Consider the following 16558-nt stretch of genomic DNA (forward strand, 5'->3'; position numbering starts at 1 on the left):
TGTGGGAAAAAAATAAGGACGCCTTGTCCCTTGGGCAGATACACCTTCGAAAGCCGATATGCAGAGGCCGAAACTAGCCTGGGTAGAAGCGAAGAAGCGGAGAAATGGCTCATAAGATAAGAGTAGAAAGGAGATAATGCGAGACTGAAATTGGAGACAACAGCCTGAAGAGAAAAAGCTCAATTTGAATCTTCTCTGACCCTTTTATGAACAATCTTGACAAGAATCATCTACTTGGATCTAAATCATCATAAACCGAATAAAACGCTAACAGGCTTTGTTACCGCTTCTCAGCTGGTTTTAGGCCTGCACTTTGGTCCATATTAGCTATTTACCATAAGATTGAAACTTCTAGCTGGATGTTTAGGGCCATGTTATTGTTGGAAGGTGAAACTCTTCACCAGTGTTAAATGTTTTTCAGCATCTAGCAGAAAACATTTTGGAGTTTTACCTCATTTATCCCATTGCAGATGCATTGGCAACATGACATTCATGGTTTGGTTGCAGATTGTCTTATTAATCAAATCTATCTCATCTGTAATCCCGAATGTACCTAGAAGCACCTTTTCCTCCAGTGAGCAGCTCTGGATGTGCAGAAAACAGTAAGATAAGAGTAAGAGACAACCAGCTCTTGCAATGATCAGAGCATGAACAGGAATATGTTGTTTCAGATTATTGTTTGACCTTTTAAGACTCACAAGCAGGACTGTTGCCAAGGTGGCGTTGCTCTGCTCATTTCCATCTGGGATTTATTATGTTAAAAACCGATTCAAGATGGAGATAAATCTGTTCCAATGTTACTAAAGGACTGGAGTGGTGTAAAGCATTGGAGCTCCATCTATGATGAGGAAGAAAATACATTGTGATAACTTGGACCTCAAAGGTAACAACGTTGACAATCTTCAAGATTTATAGAGTATTTAAAATATAATGGGGATTTTTTATAACAAATTGTTTGTACACTGCAAAAACACAATATCTTACTAAGTAACTTTTCAGCAAGAAATGTGAGCTTGTTTTAAGTCAATAATTCCTTAATATTGATGAAACAGTGCTTGTTCCATAGGAAGATTATTTCACTTATAACAAGACATTTTTCCATTGTCTAATTTTATCTTGTCTAATCTTATTGTTTAAAATGCAGCACATTATGATGGTAATCCAATATACACATTTATCAACTTCATGTTTTACCTTAAATTAGCTAGATGGTTCATTCAAAAAATATTGCAAAAGAATGAACAAAAAAATTATCTATGCTAACAGCGCCTGTCGGCTGATAGATATTGATTATTGTCTATATAGTGAACACAGGAAAGTCTCTAAATGTTCTACTGAACTTTATTTTAACAATTCTCCAACCATCTAGGGAACATTAGTTAAACATTACTAATTTTCCAGTGCATATTGGTTTTAGCTATTGCCTACCATTTAATTTTCATTCATTAAGGCAATAAGATGATTAAAATGCTTAAATGCTGTGTGGCTTCTTCCTTTCTGGGTGGCCTCAGTAAAGAACTCATTCACTAGCCAAGTTTCCATCAATGTTTTTTAAGTGGATTACAAAGTATTGCATTAAAAACTATTGATAGCTCATCATATGGCCTATTTCTCAGTGCAACTCTGGTAAAACCGTTGTTAAAGCCTTAATAGAGGAGTAATTTTATGCTCACTTCCCGAAGGTGGAAGTGTGGAGTTTTTAGAGACAGAAGTCCAATTTCAAGGCATTAAACTACAAAGTAAAATTTCTTTTAAGTCATATTTTATATCTGTATAGCATTTTTATAACTGGATGTAACATAGTTACTTAATTGTGCTATAAAATGCATAATACTGTCCCTTTAAATACACCCACAGTTGTGTATGTTTAATTCAAGTGTTATATTATCTGTGCGTTCCTAAAATTTGAATGAAATTGTAAACTCAGAATTTCTAGAATTCAAAATGTAACGAAAGAAAAAAAAAACCTGTCAGTCCTGAATTTAGCATATAGTTTCTGAAATCCTAGTTTGTTAAAACTTCCTAAGCTGACACAACGGGGAGGAGTTACACTGAATAATCTTTAGCACACGCAAACAATTTGTAGGGGTGTTAAATATTGACGTCAAGGGGCGGGGCTGTATTGAATATTCATCGGCGCGTGGCTGGGAGCGCACGCGAGGGGAGAGGAGGACAGATGATGACCGAGATCGGCTCCGCTGCAGCGCAAGGAGGAGAGATGCGGAATGATGTGTAAATCATCATATTTTCACGTTTGACACCGAGACAAGTTGCTTCGGCTGGACTCAGCTCATCTCTCCGGCTGTAAATAAAGGAGGCTGGAGCCGTCTGAAAACAAACCGTGTTATTTTTAATGAGTTGATCTGAAGACTTTTCCCTGTCCATCTGTCTTTTAAGAGCAGCAGACAGACACAGACAGTCATTATGGAGTCTATCTTAGACAGTTTAACAGAGGAGAAACTCTATTCCTCCGGAGGAACCAACCTGTTGGACCTGGAGGAACTCAGCGACGGTGATTTCCTCACTAACGTGGTGAGTTGTGGGTCTAATTAGCTGATTGTCTGTGTGTCTTCCTGCTACGTTTGAATTAACGCACCCCCCGCACCTACTGTTCCGCCCGGAGCCGGACCTCATGAAGGGAGGTGGATTTATGAGATCCTAGCACACATCCGGGGTTCAGACCCGGTGCATATGTGTGTTTTATTGTGCAAACTAATAAGTGTGACTGGAAGCACCAGCTCAAGCAGACGAGTTACTGGTTAACCTGCGTGTTCAACTGGCAGGTGCTGCTTTTTCCTGCAACAGTAGACCTTTAACACAACGCTACAGTTTAAACTGAAAATCTGTATTTAAAGTCACAGTCACAAAATCGCCTTTTCTGTTCCTACGACTTTAAGTGATTACTGGTCTCTATAGGCACTTTTTAAATATCTTTTTTTGCATGACTATTTTCTGCATATTTAATTTTATAACTGGAAAGAATATATATATATATACATACTTAATATATTTCTGTTGTACAAAGAACACTAACAAAACAGTTCATTAAGTCCGATTTTGCAAAAACCGACCAGAATTAATGTTCCTTTCAATTGAAGATGGAGAAAGTGATTCAATTCTTCTCTGCAAAAATAAATCAATAAAAATTTATCAAAATAAATGTTGCTCCCTACTAAAAATCTCTAGACAATAATCTGGGATACAAAAACAAATTCTCAGTAGTGATATCTACTGTTTAATATGAGTACTGCCTTCTGCTTCTGCTGACGCCAGAACTGGTTTGTCAGTGGGCGGAGCTAATTGACCGGAAATGGGTTTTCTGTCCAAATTTATCAGATTAACCAAACCGTAATCTTAAATTAATTCGCAGTGCATGACAGGAAAGGATCCGTGAAATGTTCCGAAAATCATTCCAATACTAACGAACGGGAGACACTTTAAAATAATCCGAAGACGTTGAATGCTAACAGCTTTCAGCTATACTCAACATTTAAACTGAAAACGGGAGGCAAGACATTGAGCTGATCAGTAATTATTCCGGTTTTTATTTTTTTACAGTTTTCAGAGCGTCACAATTTAAGTATCTTTTTTTTTTGACCAAAAGTTAACAGAGTATACATCTTAACACATAGCCAGTTTATAGATCAAAGCACAGTCTCAAGGAGTTTAAGTTCAACTTCTCCACTAACCTCAATGCAATCATCAAATCAGGTTTTGCAATAAAGTCCGCAAGGGTCATCCCACACTGGACACTCATTTTGATACTCTTCAGTGGAAATCTAGTAAAACGTATGCATTTTACTGTTTTATTTGTTACTATTAAATCATAACAGGTTTTTGGTTTTACATCAGCCTTTTCTATTTACACATTGAATTAGGTTTATTCTACTTTTGATTTTATGATTTTAACATATAGTGACTAGAATTTTGTATCTTATTAACTCTTCATCTAAGTATTGGATTAATAAATACAATCTATTTTCAAAAAGTGGATTCTGTTTTTTTTTCTGAAGTTAGAACTATATAAATGATTATTAGACTATCACATTTGGGCGCTTGATACATGAACAGAAATGGTAATTTTGCACAAACAGGATGTGTTTTTACAAAATCGTGCTTTTTAATCGGTACAATCACCACATGTTTGCTAATAATGAGAAAGCGCAGCTGTTTTTCTGCATGTACACACAGATTAAATTCTGATTATACCTCTAAACTGTGACCCTGCAATTTATCCGTTCTCTATTTTGACCTGGTATAAAGGCATTGCAAAAATGTCACTACGTTATGGTTTCAAATCTTTAAAATTTAAAATCCTTCTAATGAGATTTGAGGAAAAATATCATTATGGACAGATTTCTCTCTCTTTAAAGTAGGACATCATAAGTAAAAGTAACTACATGATTTTATGCATTTTTAAAAAATTTATATTATCATGTTTTGCTTAAATTGATGATATCATGCTTTCAGTACATGCCATGCTTGGCCAAGCTTTGCAGTCTTGATTAGTGACGTTTAGGTGGAAAGACTGAGAAGTGCTCCACACTGAGGGGTTAATGTCAGCAGGAATGTCTCAGTTTCCAATCCCTCACTCTCTCATTTTCCACATTGTGTTCCCCAGACTTTTCTCTTTTTAAACAGAGCAAGTTCTATTTTTTTTATTTTTTTTTAGGTAGACCTCTATTCTAGTCAGTGAGTCAGCCATGCAGTCTGCTTGTGGTTTAAACCTCCCCTGTCTCCGTTCTAAATAAAGTTGTCCACTCTGCTGTGAAGCCACCAGGCTGGGCTGTACCACTGTGGAAATGGGAAACAATGGCTCACTATCAGTAATTTAGGATGATGTGCTCCTGTCTGTCTCTCTTTTAATGTCAGTTTGTGTTTGATAGTGGGAGACAAAGCTGTCCATCTGAGGACAATAACTAGTTCACTGCATACATACCATCAAATAAATGAATCTAAATCTGAAATGATTTATAATACATTTATTACCAACAATAACCCATGAAGTAAGAAGCAAATCATCATTACTTTGGATTTGTTAGAGTCAAATGCAGAAGCTAAGCAAGGAGTTATAGTAATTGATAAAGAACTGCTGATATCCAATTTAACATCAGATTGTTGAGGTTAACATAATCCCACAGATTTTTTTCGTAGAGCAAATATAAAGTATTTGCTTCCTAACCCTCGGGATTAATTCAACATTACATTATACAGACTTAATTATTTCTATTTCTATTTGATTATTATTTATAATGACTTCCACACTGAAGAGTGTTCTTGTTAGCGCAGTCGCTCATTGTTTAGCCTATTTTCATACATCATAAAGTGCCTTTCAGATTAGCTTTTATGTCATTCTTAAATGTTTCAGAGCAAAATAATTTCAATATTGAAATTCAGATATTCAAACCAAAAAAAAGCAACACAAACCAACCAACTTTTCACAGTAAAGTGCACACTAGCATCTTAAGTTGTTCAGACTTTTTCATACAATTTATATGCCTAAAATTTAAAGTTAATATTTGTGCTTTTATACCAGTCTTGAGTCCATTTCTCAGACTGAAAGTGCCTCAGTTCAGGGGTTAATAAAGGTGTCTTTTGTGTTGAATTGCAGCCTGGAGTTACAAACTTCTTGCTTTGTATTTTGCTTACCTTTTCCCAGTACAAGGTGTGCCTGTATGCCCAGAGGAAATAAATAAGCAGTACGGTGGAATTTTTGGAGTTTAAATAAAATAAAAAGCAAATTTATCTTATTTATGTCATAACCTCTCAAAATATTTAATGAAAGTTCTTCAAGGTTAAGGCTTTTTTATTAAGTAAGTTGGAAACATGTTAATGCCTTCATTGGTAGACATTTGATGTGTTGTTTTGCATAGGAAAGAAACTGAGGAGAAAATAATCCTCAAAAATTTTCAGAACTTCCTGAAAATCCTTTTAATCCTCTTTCCTTTTGCAGAGTTATGCAGCGTGTGCTCGCGTTTTGCGCAGATGACTCTTGAGAATAATTACTTTTTAGCTGGAAAATCATCTGTCGTTAGGTTATGATATACGTCTGATTTTAATCAGCTGGAGCCGCAGGAGATTCAAGCTGTCAAGCGGACACTCTGTTCTGCTCTCGCTCACTGTAGCATAGAAATACAGAGCCGGTTTTCTCCACAGTTGGCCACACACCCCTTTACACTCCATCCCTTTTACTTCATTAGTTTGCTCCATCTCCAAAATTTTCCTCTCATTTTCCATCTCTACTCTATTTTTACTCTATTTTATTTAATTCTACTCTCCATTCAGACCCTGCACTCCAGCTGTCAAGAACCACGTCCCCCTCATTTGCATGCCCGTATCTGATTGGCTGCTCAGCTGCCAGAAGGAATGTGTGCCGGCCTGCAGCACTGGTGTGTGAGAGAAGGAAAAATACCCTTCTGCTCTTTTATTGGGAGCTATAACCGTTCACTTCTGGGTCACACACACAGTTAGAGGCCACAACATGAGGCCAAGAACACTGCCTTTTTTGTCTTAAATCTGGCAGCCAGGATTAGAGATAATGACATGATGTTTTCAGCATTCAAAGAGGTGTGATATTGTTATAAACTGGCAAAAAGATCAACCAATCATAGGTTTTTAAGTACATATAAATTCCTTTGAGTACATAAAGAAATTACAATATCATTCAAGGGATTTCGGTTGTGAAAAACATTTCAAGTCAGAGAATAACTGATTTTAAGTGACAAACACCCAGCGTTTGGAGTGCCCCTGTAGACCAACAACCAATGTTAGTCGCTCTATTCTTGTTCAGAAATACTTTTATCTGTAAGAAAAAATGTTGACAGAAAGCAGGGAATGTTCCAAATGGTTTCCCAAAGCTTAAAATACAATCTAGGCGTAATTTGGAAAAAAGAATTGCTGCTACACTGACTGATCAATATTAGATTTCAAAGGAAAAGTTTTCAGTATGGTGACGGTGACGTTGTGGACAGGAAGGCCTCCGGTAGCAGCCAGTCTTGCAACGAATCAGATGAGGCCTCTGACTAAAGACTGTTGGTGTTTGATAGTCTCATGACTGTTAATGACATGCTAACAGCTCTTTAGTCAGAAAGTCACAATTGAGATTAAGAATCTCTTTTTCAATGGGGTCCTGGAAGCAGAGATATTCCACAGTAATGTCCTGCATATAAGCAAGCACTGATAATCCACCTCATTTGATTTTGTTACACCTTTTGTTATCTGGGCTTAAAACGCTGAGCAGCGAGTCGGGGATATGATTCTTGCATGTCATAATCTTCTTTGCTCTCAATACTTTGCCACCTTTTCTTCAACTCTGGGATTTGGGGTCGCACTTTAGGCATTATTTGAGCTATTGATATGCTAACCAGCTACTTATGTTTGTAAAAGCAACACATTGCTGGCACGGTAAAGAAAATTTATCATCTTTGATTCATAACCTAAAATAACCCTGACAGGTCAAATCAGGTTTGAGTAATTCTACCAAGATTACTGTGAGCAATTTTAAATGAATGAATATTTCACATCAATAGAGCTTAATTAGCATGTACAATTGTTCTCAAGTGTGATGATTAGATGAAATGATGTATTGTTTGAACTGTAGCTCAGAGTGATGCTGCAGAAAAATATCACAACGAAGAAAATAGTTCCACAGAAAAAGGAAGAATGCTTCATAATATTGTTGAGCAATCACTACTTTCAATGCCTTGAGTTCTGGATCTCATGTTTCCAGTTTATATTTCATGCTGAAGTCAAAGGGGGGTGAGAGAAAAAAAATGTGGCAATTTTTTTTACATAATCAGCAGGTCAAATCTAAAATATGGCTATTTCATTTTTCCTGTAAAGCCATACATCCAAACTGACATCGATCTCTGTTTTAACTACTTCGTCATTTTAATATTACGATTTTATTCTGGTAATAAGAGTTTATCATCGTATTACTGCGACTGTATTAAGGTAACAGTAATTTTATTCTTGTAAAAATAAAGAAAATAAAAAATGATAGCCTGAGCCTTATATTTTTGGCATAGAGTTGAGCTGAATTCAAAGTCAAAATAAATAGAAGCTGTAAAACACGCTTATCAAACAAGATGGCCGCCCTGGGTATGCTGATATCACTCTGAACTACACATCTCTACTAATGTCTTAGTAATTTATTTTATTCATCCTTTTCGAAAAATCAAACCTTCTGAAGTCTGGGCGCATATAAATCTGTTTCTGTATGGATATAGACATGCTGGAGGAACGCTTCACTCATTTCTGTTGGTCTTCATGGATTAAAACTCAACATATCTTTTCTTTTTCTTTACCTGAGCCTGTAAGAAGCAGCTAAATGAAAGGAGAGGGTTGAACATGGTTAATTACAGGCATAAAAGAGTCACTCTCTGCATTCATAATTACCTCGCGCATATATCTTCCCGAGCTCCCTTTGTGCGGTTTTACATTTCACATCCTTCATCTATAATGACACCCATGCTGAAGTAAGCTACAAAAAAAAAAATACACCATTCAACACCAATTTTCTCCCTCTCCTGTGGAGAGAGGAGGTGTTTCAGGTAATAGTGGGTCCAGTTTGAACTGCATCTGCTCACACTGACAGACTTCTCAGAATGGTTTACACTGCAGATAAGCAAACAGTTACAAGGAAGACACTGAAGACATCTTCCTGTTGCATTTCCCAACAATGAATGTAAAACAATCTCCAGCTTGTTGACCTTACAAGATAAATAATTTGATGTTTTGATGCAATTCAGAAAGCAAGTCACTAAAGAATGACTTCCTAAAGAAAGTCATGACTTCCTAAAGAAAAATATTCGCACTTGGGGGAATGTTTTCGGTAGCCTTGCAGACTGCAGAGGAAGCCCTTTTGCTGCTGCAGTAATTGTAAGATCTGAGGAATGTTGGGGTCATTTTTAACCGTTGCTCCACAGCAGTGTGACGGTGCATGTCCGCTTTACCACAACGTGAACCGTAATCTCATCTATCAGTGTTACAGCTGGAGCCCGACACCCAGGACCTCACACGTACCTCGTTTAGACCCCTTGAACTTGTTACGATTTTCTCACAACATTCTCAGTTTGGATCTCACTGGAACTTCCAGAGTATTTTTAAAAATATTGTAAGAAATGCATGTTTTAGCAAGTTATTTGTTTTCATCGAATAATTGCGTTGGTTTTGCATAAGAGAATGTCACTAAACGTACCAGCAACATATTTTTAAATCAATTTTTCTTGTCTGTATAAGTTCAAATCTGTGTCTCTTTAAAATTTCCATTAAAAAAGGCTAAAGTTTTATGCTTTTCTTTATTTTAAAGCCCAAAAATATAAATCAAATAGTTCTTTAAGAAAGCCAACACATTTCCAGGAGTGAATATTTGTCAAATATTAAGATATGTTACATTTTCAGCTCTATACAAGATTTTATAAGCCTCACCAAAGGTGAAAATGGCTCTTTGAATTGTAAAGGCCTTTGACTAGGCTGTTCCATCATTAAAAAAATTTCAGCAAGGGAACAAACATTCCCTTGTTTGGTGTTAGGATCAATATACTGAAGAAAGGAAAACAACTGATCCAGTGTCTGCTATTTTACAGTCATTATTCATTAATTGTTCAACGTTTCAGCACCTACACAGCATGATGCTGCCACCATGCTTCACCGTCAGTAAATTATGAAATCCATACATCCTTAGTCCTCCACCCAACAGTTATGCGCCATGCTTTTCTTTCTTGTTGTTTACCCGTCCCTTCAAATCGCAGTGAAACAGATTGAAGGTCTTGATGTGAAAAATGTAAATAGTTTGGAAGGTTAGTGCTCGCCTTGCACATGTCCAGGCCTGAGCAGGCGAAGGCTTCGCTGCAGGTGAACCTGAATATGCAAACTCAGCAGCTGGATTGAATGGACCTTTTGAACCCAGGTGAATTTAGCTAATAGTAGGAGCTCCAAATGCTGCTGAGCGGCATTAATCCTCCTCTGCAGCTACAAAGTTAAGTACAGTCATTTGAGCTCTACACAGGGGCTGACACTGTTGGACTCATTCAGGCTTTTTAAAGCTAATTTTAGACCAAATAATTATTCCACTTATAGAAACTTACTCTGCCTTTTCTCCCTTTCTCTTATTATGGCCCCAATTAGGAAACTTTCCACTGTTTATTTTTGAGTCCAAGCTGTCCTCAAGTGACCCATATTCCCAGAAGAGCACGGTTTAAGGTCGCACACCTTTTTCTGCACATTTAGAGCAGCAGGATTACAAGGCAGCTCTGTCGGGATAAACACTACTCTCTTATGTGGGCGACTGTTTATGAATGAGCGCACTTTCGCGTCAGCAAAAACGTGTATATAGAAGCAGAGAACGCAAACTAATTCCTCAGACTCACTTCTGAGCTCCTCAGTGACCCCCTGGGGTCACGCTTTGATTATTTAACTGAGCATCTGTGGCTTTTCTCCCCCGGTGTCGAACTGGCTCCGCATGTTTCCCAGAGGCAGCTGGATGTGTCCCAGAGTTTCACCACAAACACCCGCGACATGGTGGTACAGTCACACACACGCACAAAATGTGATAATGTGTAAATGTTTTCAGGATGTCCTTCCTGAAATCATTGACACATGTTGGTGCAGCTCTAATAAATGTAGAGAGCTTTTATTGTTAGCTGCACCAGTCAATCAGATCAGAAAGGAACCGTTTTCACTTGACTGGCTACAATCTGTGATCATGAAAGCTTTCATGAACTAAAAAAAAAAATAAAAAATTCTCGTAGCAATTTTCTGATTTATGCAGATCTTAATTAAATACCACATTTACAAGTCTTTCCTTTTTTTCTTGTTGATGACAAGCTATAGTCTAGGGATTTAGGAAGAGACGCTCTTAAAATCCATCACAATAATGCTTTAGTCTGGTTTTTAAATCCAATTAATTGCTATAAAGAATTAATTTACTTTGAGGCTTTTTATACATCTTTACAAATGGTCCAGTAGGTGGAGTGAATACTGTACCTTATGATAAGTAAATGGTAAATTAAAGCCCACCTCGCAGAAAATGAACAAATAAGTCTCTGTTTAGGAAAACTGTCACTGAGTGTTAAAAAAATTATAAAATAATAATTTGGTTATGGACGAATACAAAAAATGTAGACATTTTTCCTTTAGTTTCAGATATTCAGGAGAAATACATTCTCTAATCTCGAGAAGTCGGAAATTTGACAGTCGAAAGATATATTTTTCTTTTATGAAAGGCAATATCAAAGATTAGATGTTCACTGACATCTTTAAGCCAGAAATGTGCAAAAAAACATTTTTTAAATCGGAAGAGTTTTCAGCCTTCTTCTCCATCTGAGATGTTCATTATGCAATATTCAGGTGCACTTTTCCTACTCATTTGTCTTTTTTTTTTGTCACAAATGCAAATTAGTTCTTTTCATACAAGTTTCTAAATTTACAATATTAGAAAACATCGTAAATGTATGCCTTTAACCGTGAAACATTATGGTTTTCTTGCAAATGTACAACTGTTCGACATCAGTGACTATCCACGTATTTCTATTAAATATGAGAAATCAATGTATAAATGTGAATTTGTTTGCACTCCATTCCCACATTATTATTTTTTCTTTAATCTGCAGTGGACCCAATACTCACATCACTGGAAACAAAAATTTTAGATTAATTAGAAGTAAAACAGAGTAATTAAAAAATATTGAACCAGACTTACTTAAGCCAGCAACAGAGCTTTCTGACAGTTTGTTTGTGTGACGAAGCCCTTTAACTTTGCACATGCAGTAAAAACCACTAAACAAAGATCTGTATTTATTATCCCTGATTAAGTTTTATTGTCGCCTCTGGAGAGATGCTCTCCTGCTCTGACACTTCTGGCTCTTCCTGGTGAAGAGATTAAGCCGTCTTCCAGGAATGAAGCATGTAAATAATTTTTTTGTACATGCTGCTAATTAAATCAAGTTATTTTTGTCACTGTCTGTCTAAGGAGCCTCTAAGCAGAGGGTGTTTGGGTTCCAACCAACCCATGAGTCTGCTTTGGTTCTGCTTTCTGCATGTTTTCTCAAGAGCAGGGTGACTCATATTGTGTGTGTGTTGATCTGTGTGTGTGTAAACCAGAACACCATGTCGTCCTGAGCTTCCAGAGCACCATCTCCCAGCTGAGTGACTCATTCATCAGAACAGAGGATTAATCTGTTGATGCTGTTTTTTTGCCAATTGATTGACTCTTCATAGCTTCAACGCCGTCTAGATTGTCATTTTTCTGGCACTTAGACATAAAATATTACAGAACTGAAAATATACGTTGATTTTTAAGTGCTGTTTTACTGATTCTGCTGTTTTTCCATTAAAAGACAATAGATTTTTGTCTTGTAGTTTTAAAAAGCAGACAAAATAAATGATTTAAATGTCATATAACTCTTTAATTAAACTCAGACAATAACCAGAATAAGAACAAATACTAAAGATCGTCAATAAATATAATCTTTCCGAAGTTTAAGTTAGGATGGGAATGAATTTAATATCATGTTATGTTCTTTATTATTGTTTCCCAACTGTTCTTTTTCCAAAAGCTTATTTATCATGTAAGAATAACACATATTTTTCCAGAATAAAAAATGATTTGTTTGACAGCTTTAAGTGGATTTAATTTAGATCCAGGGATTTGTATATTCACACAAGCTGGGAAAGTCTTTTTGAGTAATTTCTAAACAACTTCAGCGTCCAACAACATCGGCTCTGACAGCTGATTTGGAAGTACAAGTTATTCAGCAGTTTTTCAAGTTGGGAAAGAAAACCATAACTGTCTCTGTCAGATGAATGGAAATTGTGTTGCGGCGGGAGGTCAGGGTGGAGAGAAAGGTTGGAAACACCAAGGGTGAAGTCGGTCATAAGCTGGAAACTACTAGAACATCAATATTCCAATCATTTTGGTTAATGTTAAGAGTTCTACAAGTAGGCAAGCATTTATACTCATTTATACTCTTATTTTGAAGTCGGTGAAGACTGTTTATGCTGTGGTTCCATTGCTAAAAAGTTACCACAACTAACCCTGAAGAGCGATGAAGATAAGGAAAACTGCAGATGTTAGACAACTTTCACTGTGTGTATTAATTCATATTAAGGTATATTTGGTATTTTGAACTACTAAAATTGGTGGTAACAAGCATTTTAACTGTGGATCGCAAATATTTGCATGCAGTAGTGGTCTCTAACCTTCATGAATATCTGTGTAAAATAAGCTACAACATTTGATTCCAGTTTGGGATTATTGAAGTACTTTTCAACAAATACCGCAAAGGGATTTTCAACAGCCATTGTTTTATTTGGCAAAAAACCATGTAGGCGCTCAGCTGAGATTAAATTTAACTTCTTGGTCTATATGGAAAAAGCTGTGTGCCAGAAAACCAACACTGCACATCACCCTGAACACACCATATTCACTGTGGAACATGGCAGTGGGAGGATCATGCTGTGTTTTTGATATGTTGAGATAAAATCATCTATGCCAAACTTTGCCGTTTGTGTGTTCCAGCCTTTTTCAGGTGACCAAATGGACGACTTTAGCAGTGAATTATTTAACAGTTTCTTCGACGACCATCTGCTAGAGCGCCCCCTGTTGACAGATAGACCCTCACCTCTAAATATCGACATGGACAGCAACCCAGGTGAGTTCAGTGTAACCAAAAATTTGCATATCACTACAACAAAAAACTGTAATAAAAAAATTAAAACATAGCAGCTTAATGACTCACGACTCACGACAATGGCTTGAAACTCTCAACCACATTCATTTCCTTTGTTACTGGTTTATCTGCTCAGTTATTGGACCACACATACTCTCAGTTTGTTGAAGCAGCCATCATCCCACTGCTCTGCAATCCAAGCTGATCATTTCAAATCAGTGTCCCTGTCAGGTGTTGCCATGGTCACAAGAGGAAAAAAAATGATAAAAATACCTGAAACAAATACGATCACTGTAATATGTCTGAACAAAACAAAACCTCACTGCAGAACCTGGACTCAAACACTGCCAGATGAGCATGAACGCTTCCTCAGAAGAGATCAAATTTGCTCCAGCTGAATTCAAATGAGCATCCTGTCAAAAGTTCTGTGATGCATTCATCTAAAATAATTATCTTTCCCACTGGACGCATGGACGCATTTATAAATGTCAATGAAACATGTCTTACATACAGCATGCTTGCAGCTATGGGAGTCTTGCTTTGGGAGGCTGTAAAAGTGACACTATAGTGTTATGAAGTGCCTTGCAAAAGTATTTATACCTCTTCCACTTTCATATGCGAAAACATAATTGGATCAGATTATGATTTTATGTGACGGGCCAGCAAAGCAGTGCATTATTGTGAATTAAAATCCTAAAAAGCGTGGAATGCCATCTCTGCTGCCTGAGTATTTAGATGTTAGCATACAAACACAGTCTTCAGTCAAAGGCCACTTCAGATTAGTTACTGCTACCAGATATCCTTCTTTCTCTTTGAAAATGCTTGGATGACATGAATTATGACGACACTTAGTTTACCTTTGCATGACAAAAGTATTTTTTAATTGAGCTGAATGAAATTTGGAGAATGTTTTTATCCAAAGTGATGGACAAAACTTCACCTTCCAGACAGAAGTAAGAATGTCTGAATTTGAAAATTGATGTTCATAAATAAATACTCTTTAGCTGTTTTGCAATTACAGACAGCAAACGTTTTAGTAAAATGTGGGTCTATAATGACAATTCTTGTGGTTTGCACAAATATTTATTTATTTTTTAAATTTTCAAATTGAGCATCACTTTCCCTCAGATTCATAAGTATGACCTTCTTCCAGTTGGTCTGTCACATTCAATCCTCATAAAACATGAAGGTTGAGGTTGTGATGTGACTAAATGTGGAAGAGTTCAAGGTGTATGAATAATTTTGAAGGCTCCATTGGTGCTGTGCACCTGCTTCGTTCTGTTTGGCCGTCATTAGTGGGCACAACCCAAGCGCAAAACGTCAGGGCTCCTGAATTAAATCTTCATTAATGTCAGTAGATGTACTGAACGCTGTTCCATTTTCCATCCTTCTGAGAGGGCCTTTTTAATCTCACAGATATCCAAGCAGAGCACAGCTACTCTTTGAGTGAAGACTCCGCCCCCCAGAGTCCAGCCCTGTCAATCAAAATGGACCAAGAGTCTGGTGGGTCAATGACTTTGATATTTCCAGAATTTGTGCCTGTAGATTCAGATAAATCTCCGAAGCTTCATGCTGATCCAGCTTGTCTGGGTCTGACTTAGATCAAATTTAAAGCAATGCCTTTTCAAAGGGAAAATCAAGAGAAACACACTGTAGATTCATCTTTGTAGGTGCTTCTTTCCCTTTTCTGAGTCATCTTCAACATTTCCTGCGGTCATCTTTTGTGTGTCTCTCTACCCACATGTCTTTGTCACTGTGTTTTTGTCCGTTTCTCCGTTTGTCCTGGGGATCCAGCTGTCTGAGCAGCACGATCCCAGTCTGAGCAGCTCTCCTCCAGCTAAGCCCTGCCCACCTAACACACACACGCGCATAAACACACACAGACAGACACAATACTACGACAAGCATGTGGTTTTAAGTCTGCAGCTGTAGCTGCTGCCAAAGGAAACTCTCTTTCTCTACTCTGTCAGGTTATCTCACTGTTTTCCAGCTCATCTGGACTTCTTACTCACCCTTAATCCAACTAAATCCACGTTTTTGGTTCGAGTATCTGTTATCTGCTCAGCCAAAAGGACCACATTTAGCTAAGAAATGGGTAGTTTGGCAAAACATCAGCTTGTAGTTAAGTATAAAAAGATTTAAAGATAATATTTAGTATGTTTTTCTTTAGTTTAGTGCTCAACTGTACAGATGCATGACAGACAGTTCCACAAATCACATAAAACAATATTTTAGTACCTCTTGACAGCAACTCCAAGGAATTTTATTTGGATTTTATATTACCAATAAGAGAAAAAAAAAGAGAACTAGTGCAAATAAAAATCTGAAAAGTGTGTATTTGTTTCCAGTCTGCCTGAGTCAATACTTCCTCACATTATGGACTACTAAGAGGTGGTCCATGTAGTTTGTGTTTCCAAGGTTCCTAAGGGTATGATTACTTTGCAAGGCACTTAAACGTTTTTGTTAGATTTGTGATTTAAATCAACTTTGCATTGGCATCAAAAGCATTTTGCATCCTAAAATGAATAAAGCATTCCACTCCAGACTTGTGTCAGCCTGTAAACTTAACATGTTCAAGTTCCTGCCAGTTTTGGAGAACTTTATCTCTTGAGAAGCTCGGTCCGAGCTTGAGAGGAGTTAAGGATCCTTGTCCTCTTTTTGTTGCCAGACTTGCATGCAGCAAGAGTACTAAAAGCAGGAGCTGCTGCTTATTAGTGAGGATGAATCAGATTAATTAGACACCTACAGATGGTAGAAGATCTTGACCTTTCAGAAGCCCAGTCCGCTCTGAGCAAAAGGGATTCATTGGAGATAAGAGATCTGACAGAGGGTTGTGGTGGTGTTTAACAAGGATTCAGTTTTGAGGGAAATAAGTTACCTTCCTCTCA

At 37.1% G+C, this 16558-nt stretch overlaps 1 protein-coding gene across 2 annotated transcripts in view; it reads left to right on the top strand.

Moving 5' to 3' along the window:
- Positions 1–2158: 2158 nt before the first annotated feature.
- creb3l1 (cAMP responsive element binding protein 3-like 1) overlaps positions 2159–16558 on the top strand; it is a 28795-nt gene continuing 14395 nt past the window's right edge. The window contains exons 1-3 of one of the 2 annotated variants that reach the window (XM_044109210.1): positions 2184–2532; positions 13520–13652; positions 15087–15173. In XM_044109210.1, the coding sequence (XP_043965145.1) occupies positions 2425–2532; positions 13520–13652; positions 15087–15173 (328 nt within the window). In that variant the 5' untranslated portion in view covers positions 2184–2424. Of the gene's footprint in view, positions 2533–13519; positions 13653–15086; positions 15174–16558 lie in introns of both variants that reach the window. The other variant, XM_044109211.1, reaches the window with a different exon arrangement.

This window comes from Gambusia affinis, linkage group LG24 (assembly GCF_019740435.1).
Source record: "Gambusia affinis linkage group LG24, SWU_Gaff_1.0, whole genome shotgun sequence".
Lineage (NCBI taxonomy): Eukaryota > Metazoa > Chordata > Actinopteri > Cyprinodontiformes > Poeciliidae > Gambusia > Gambusia affinis.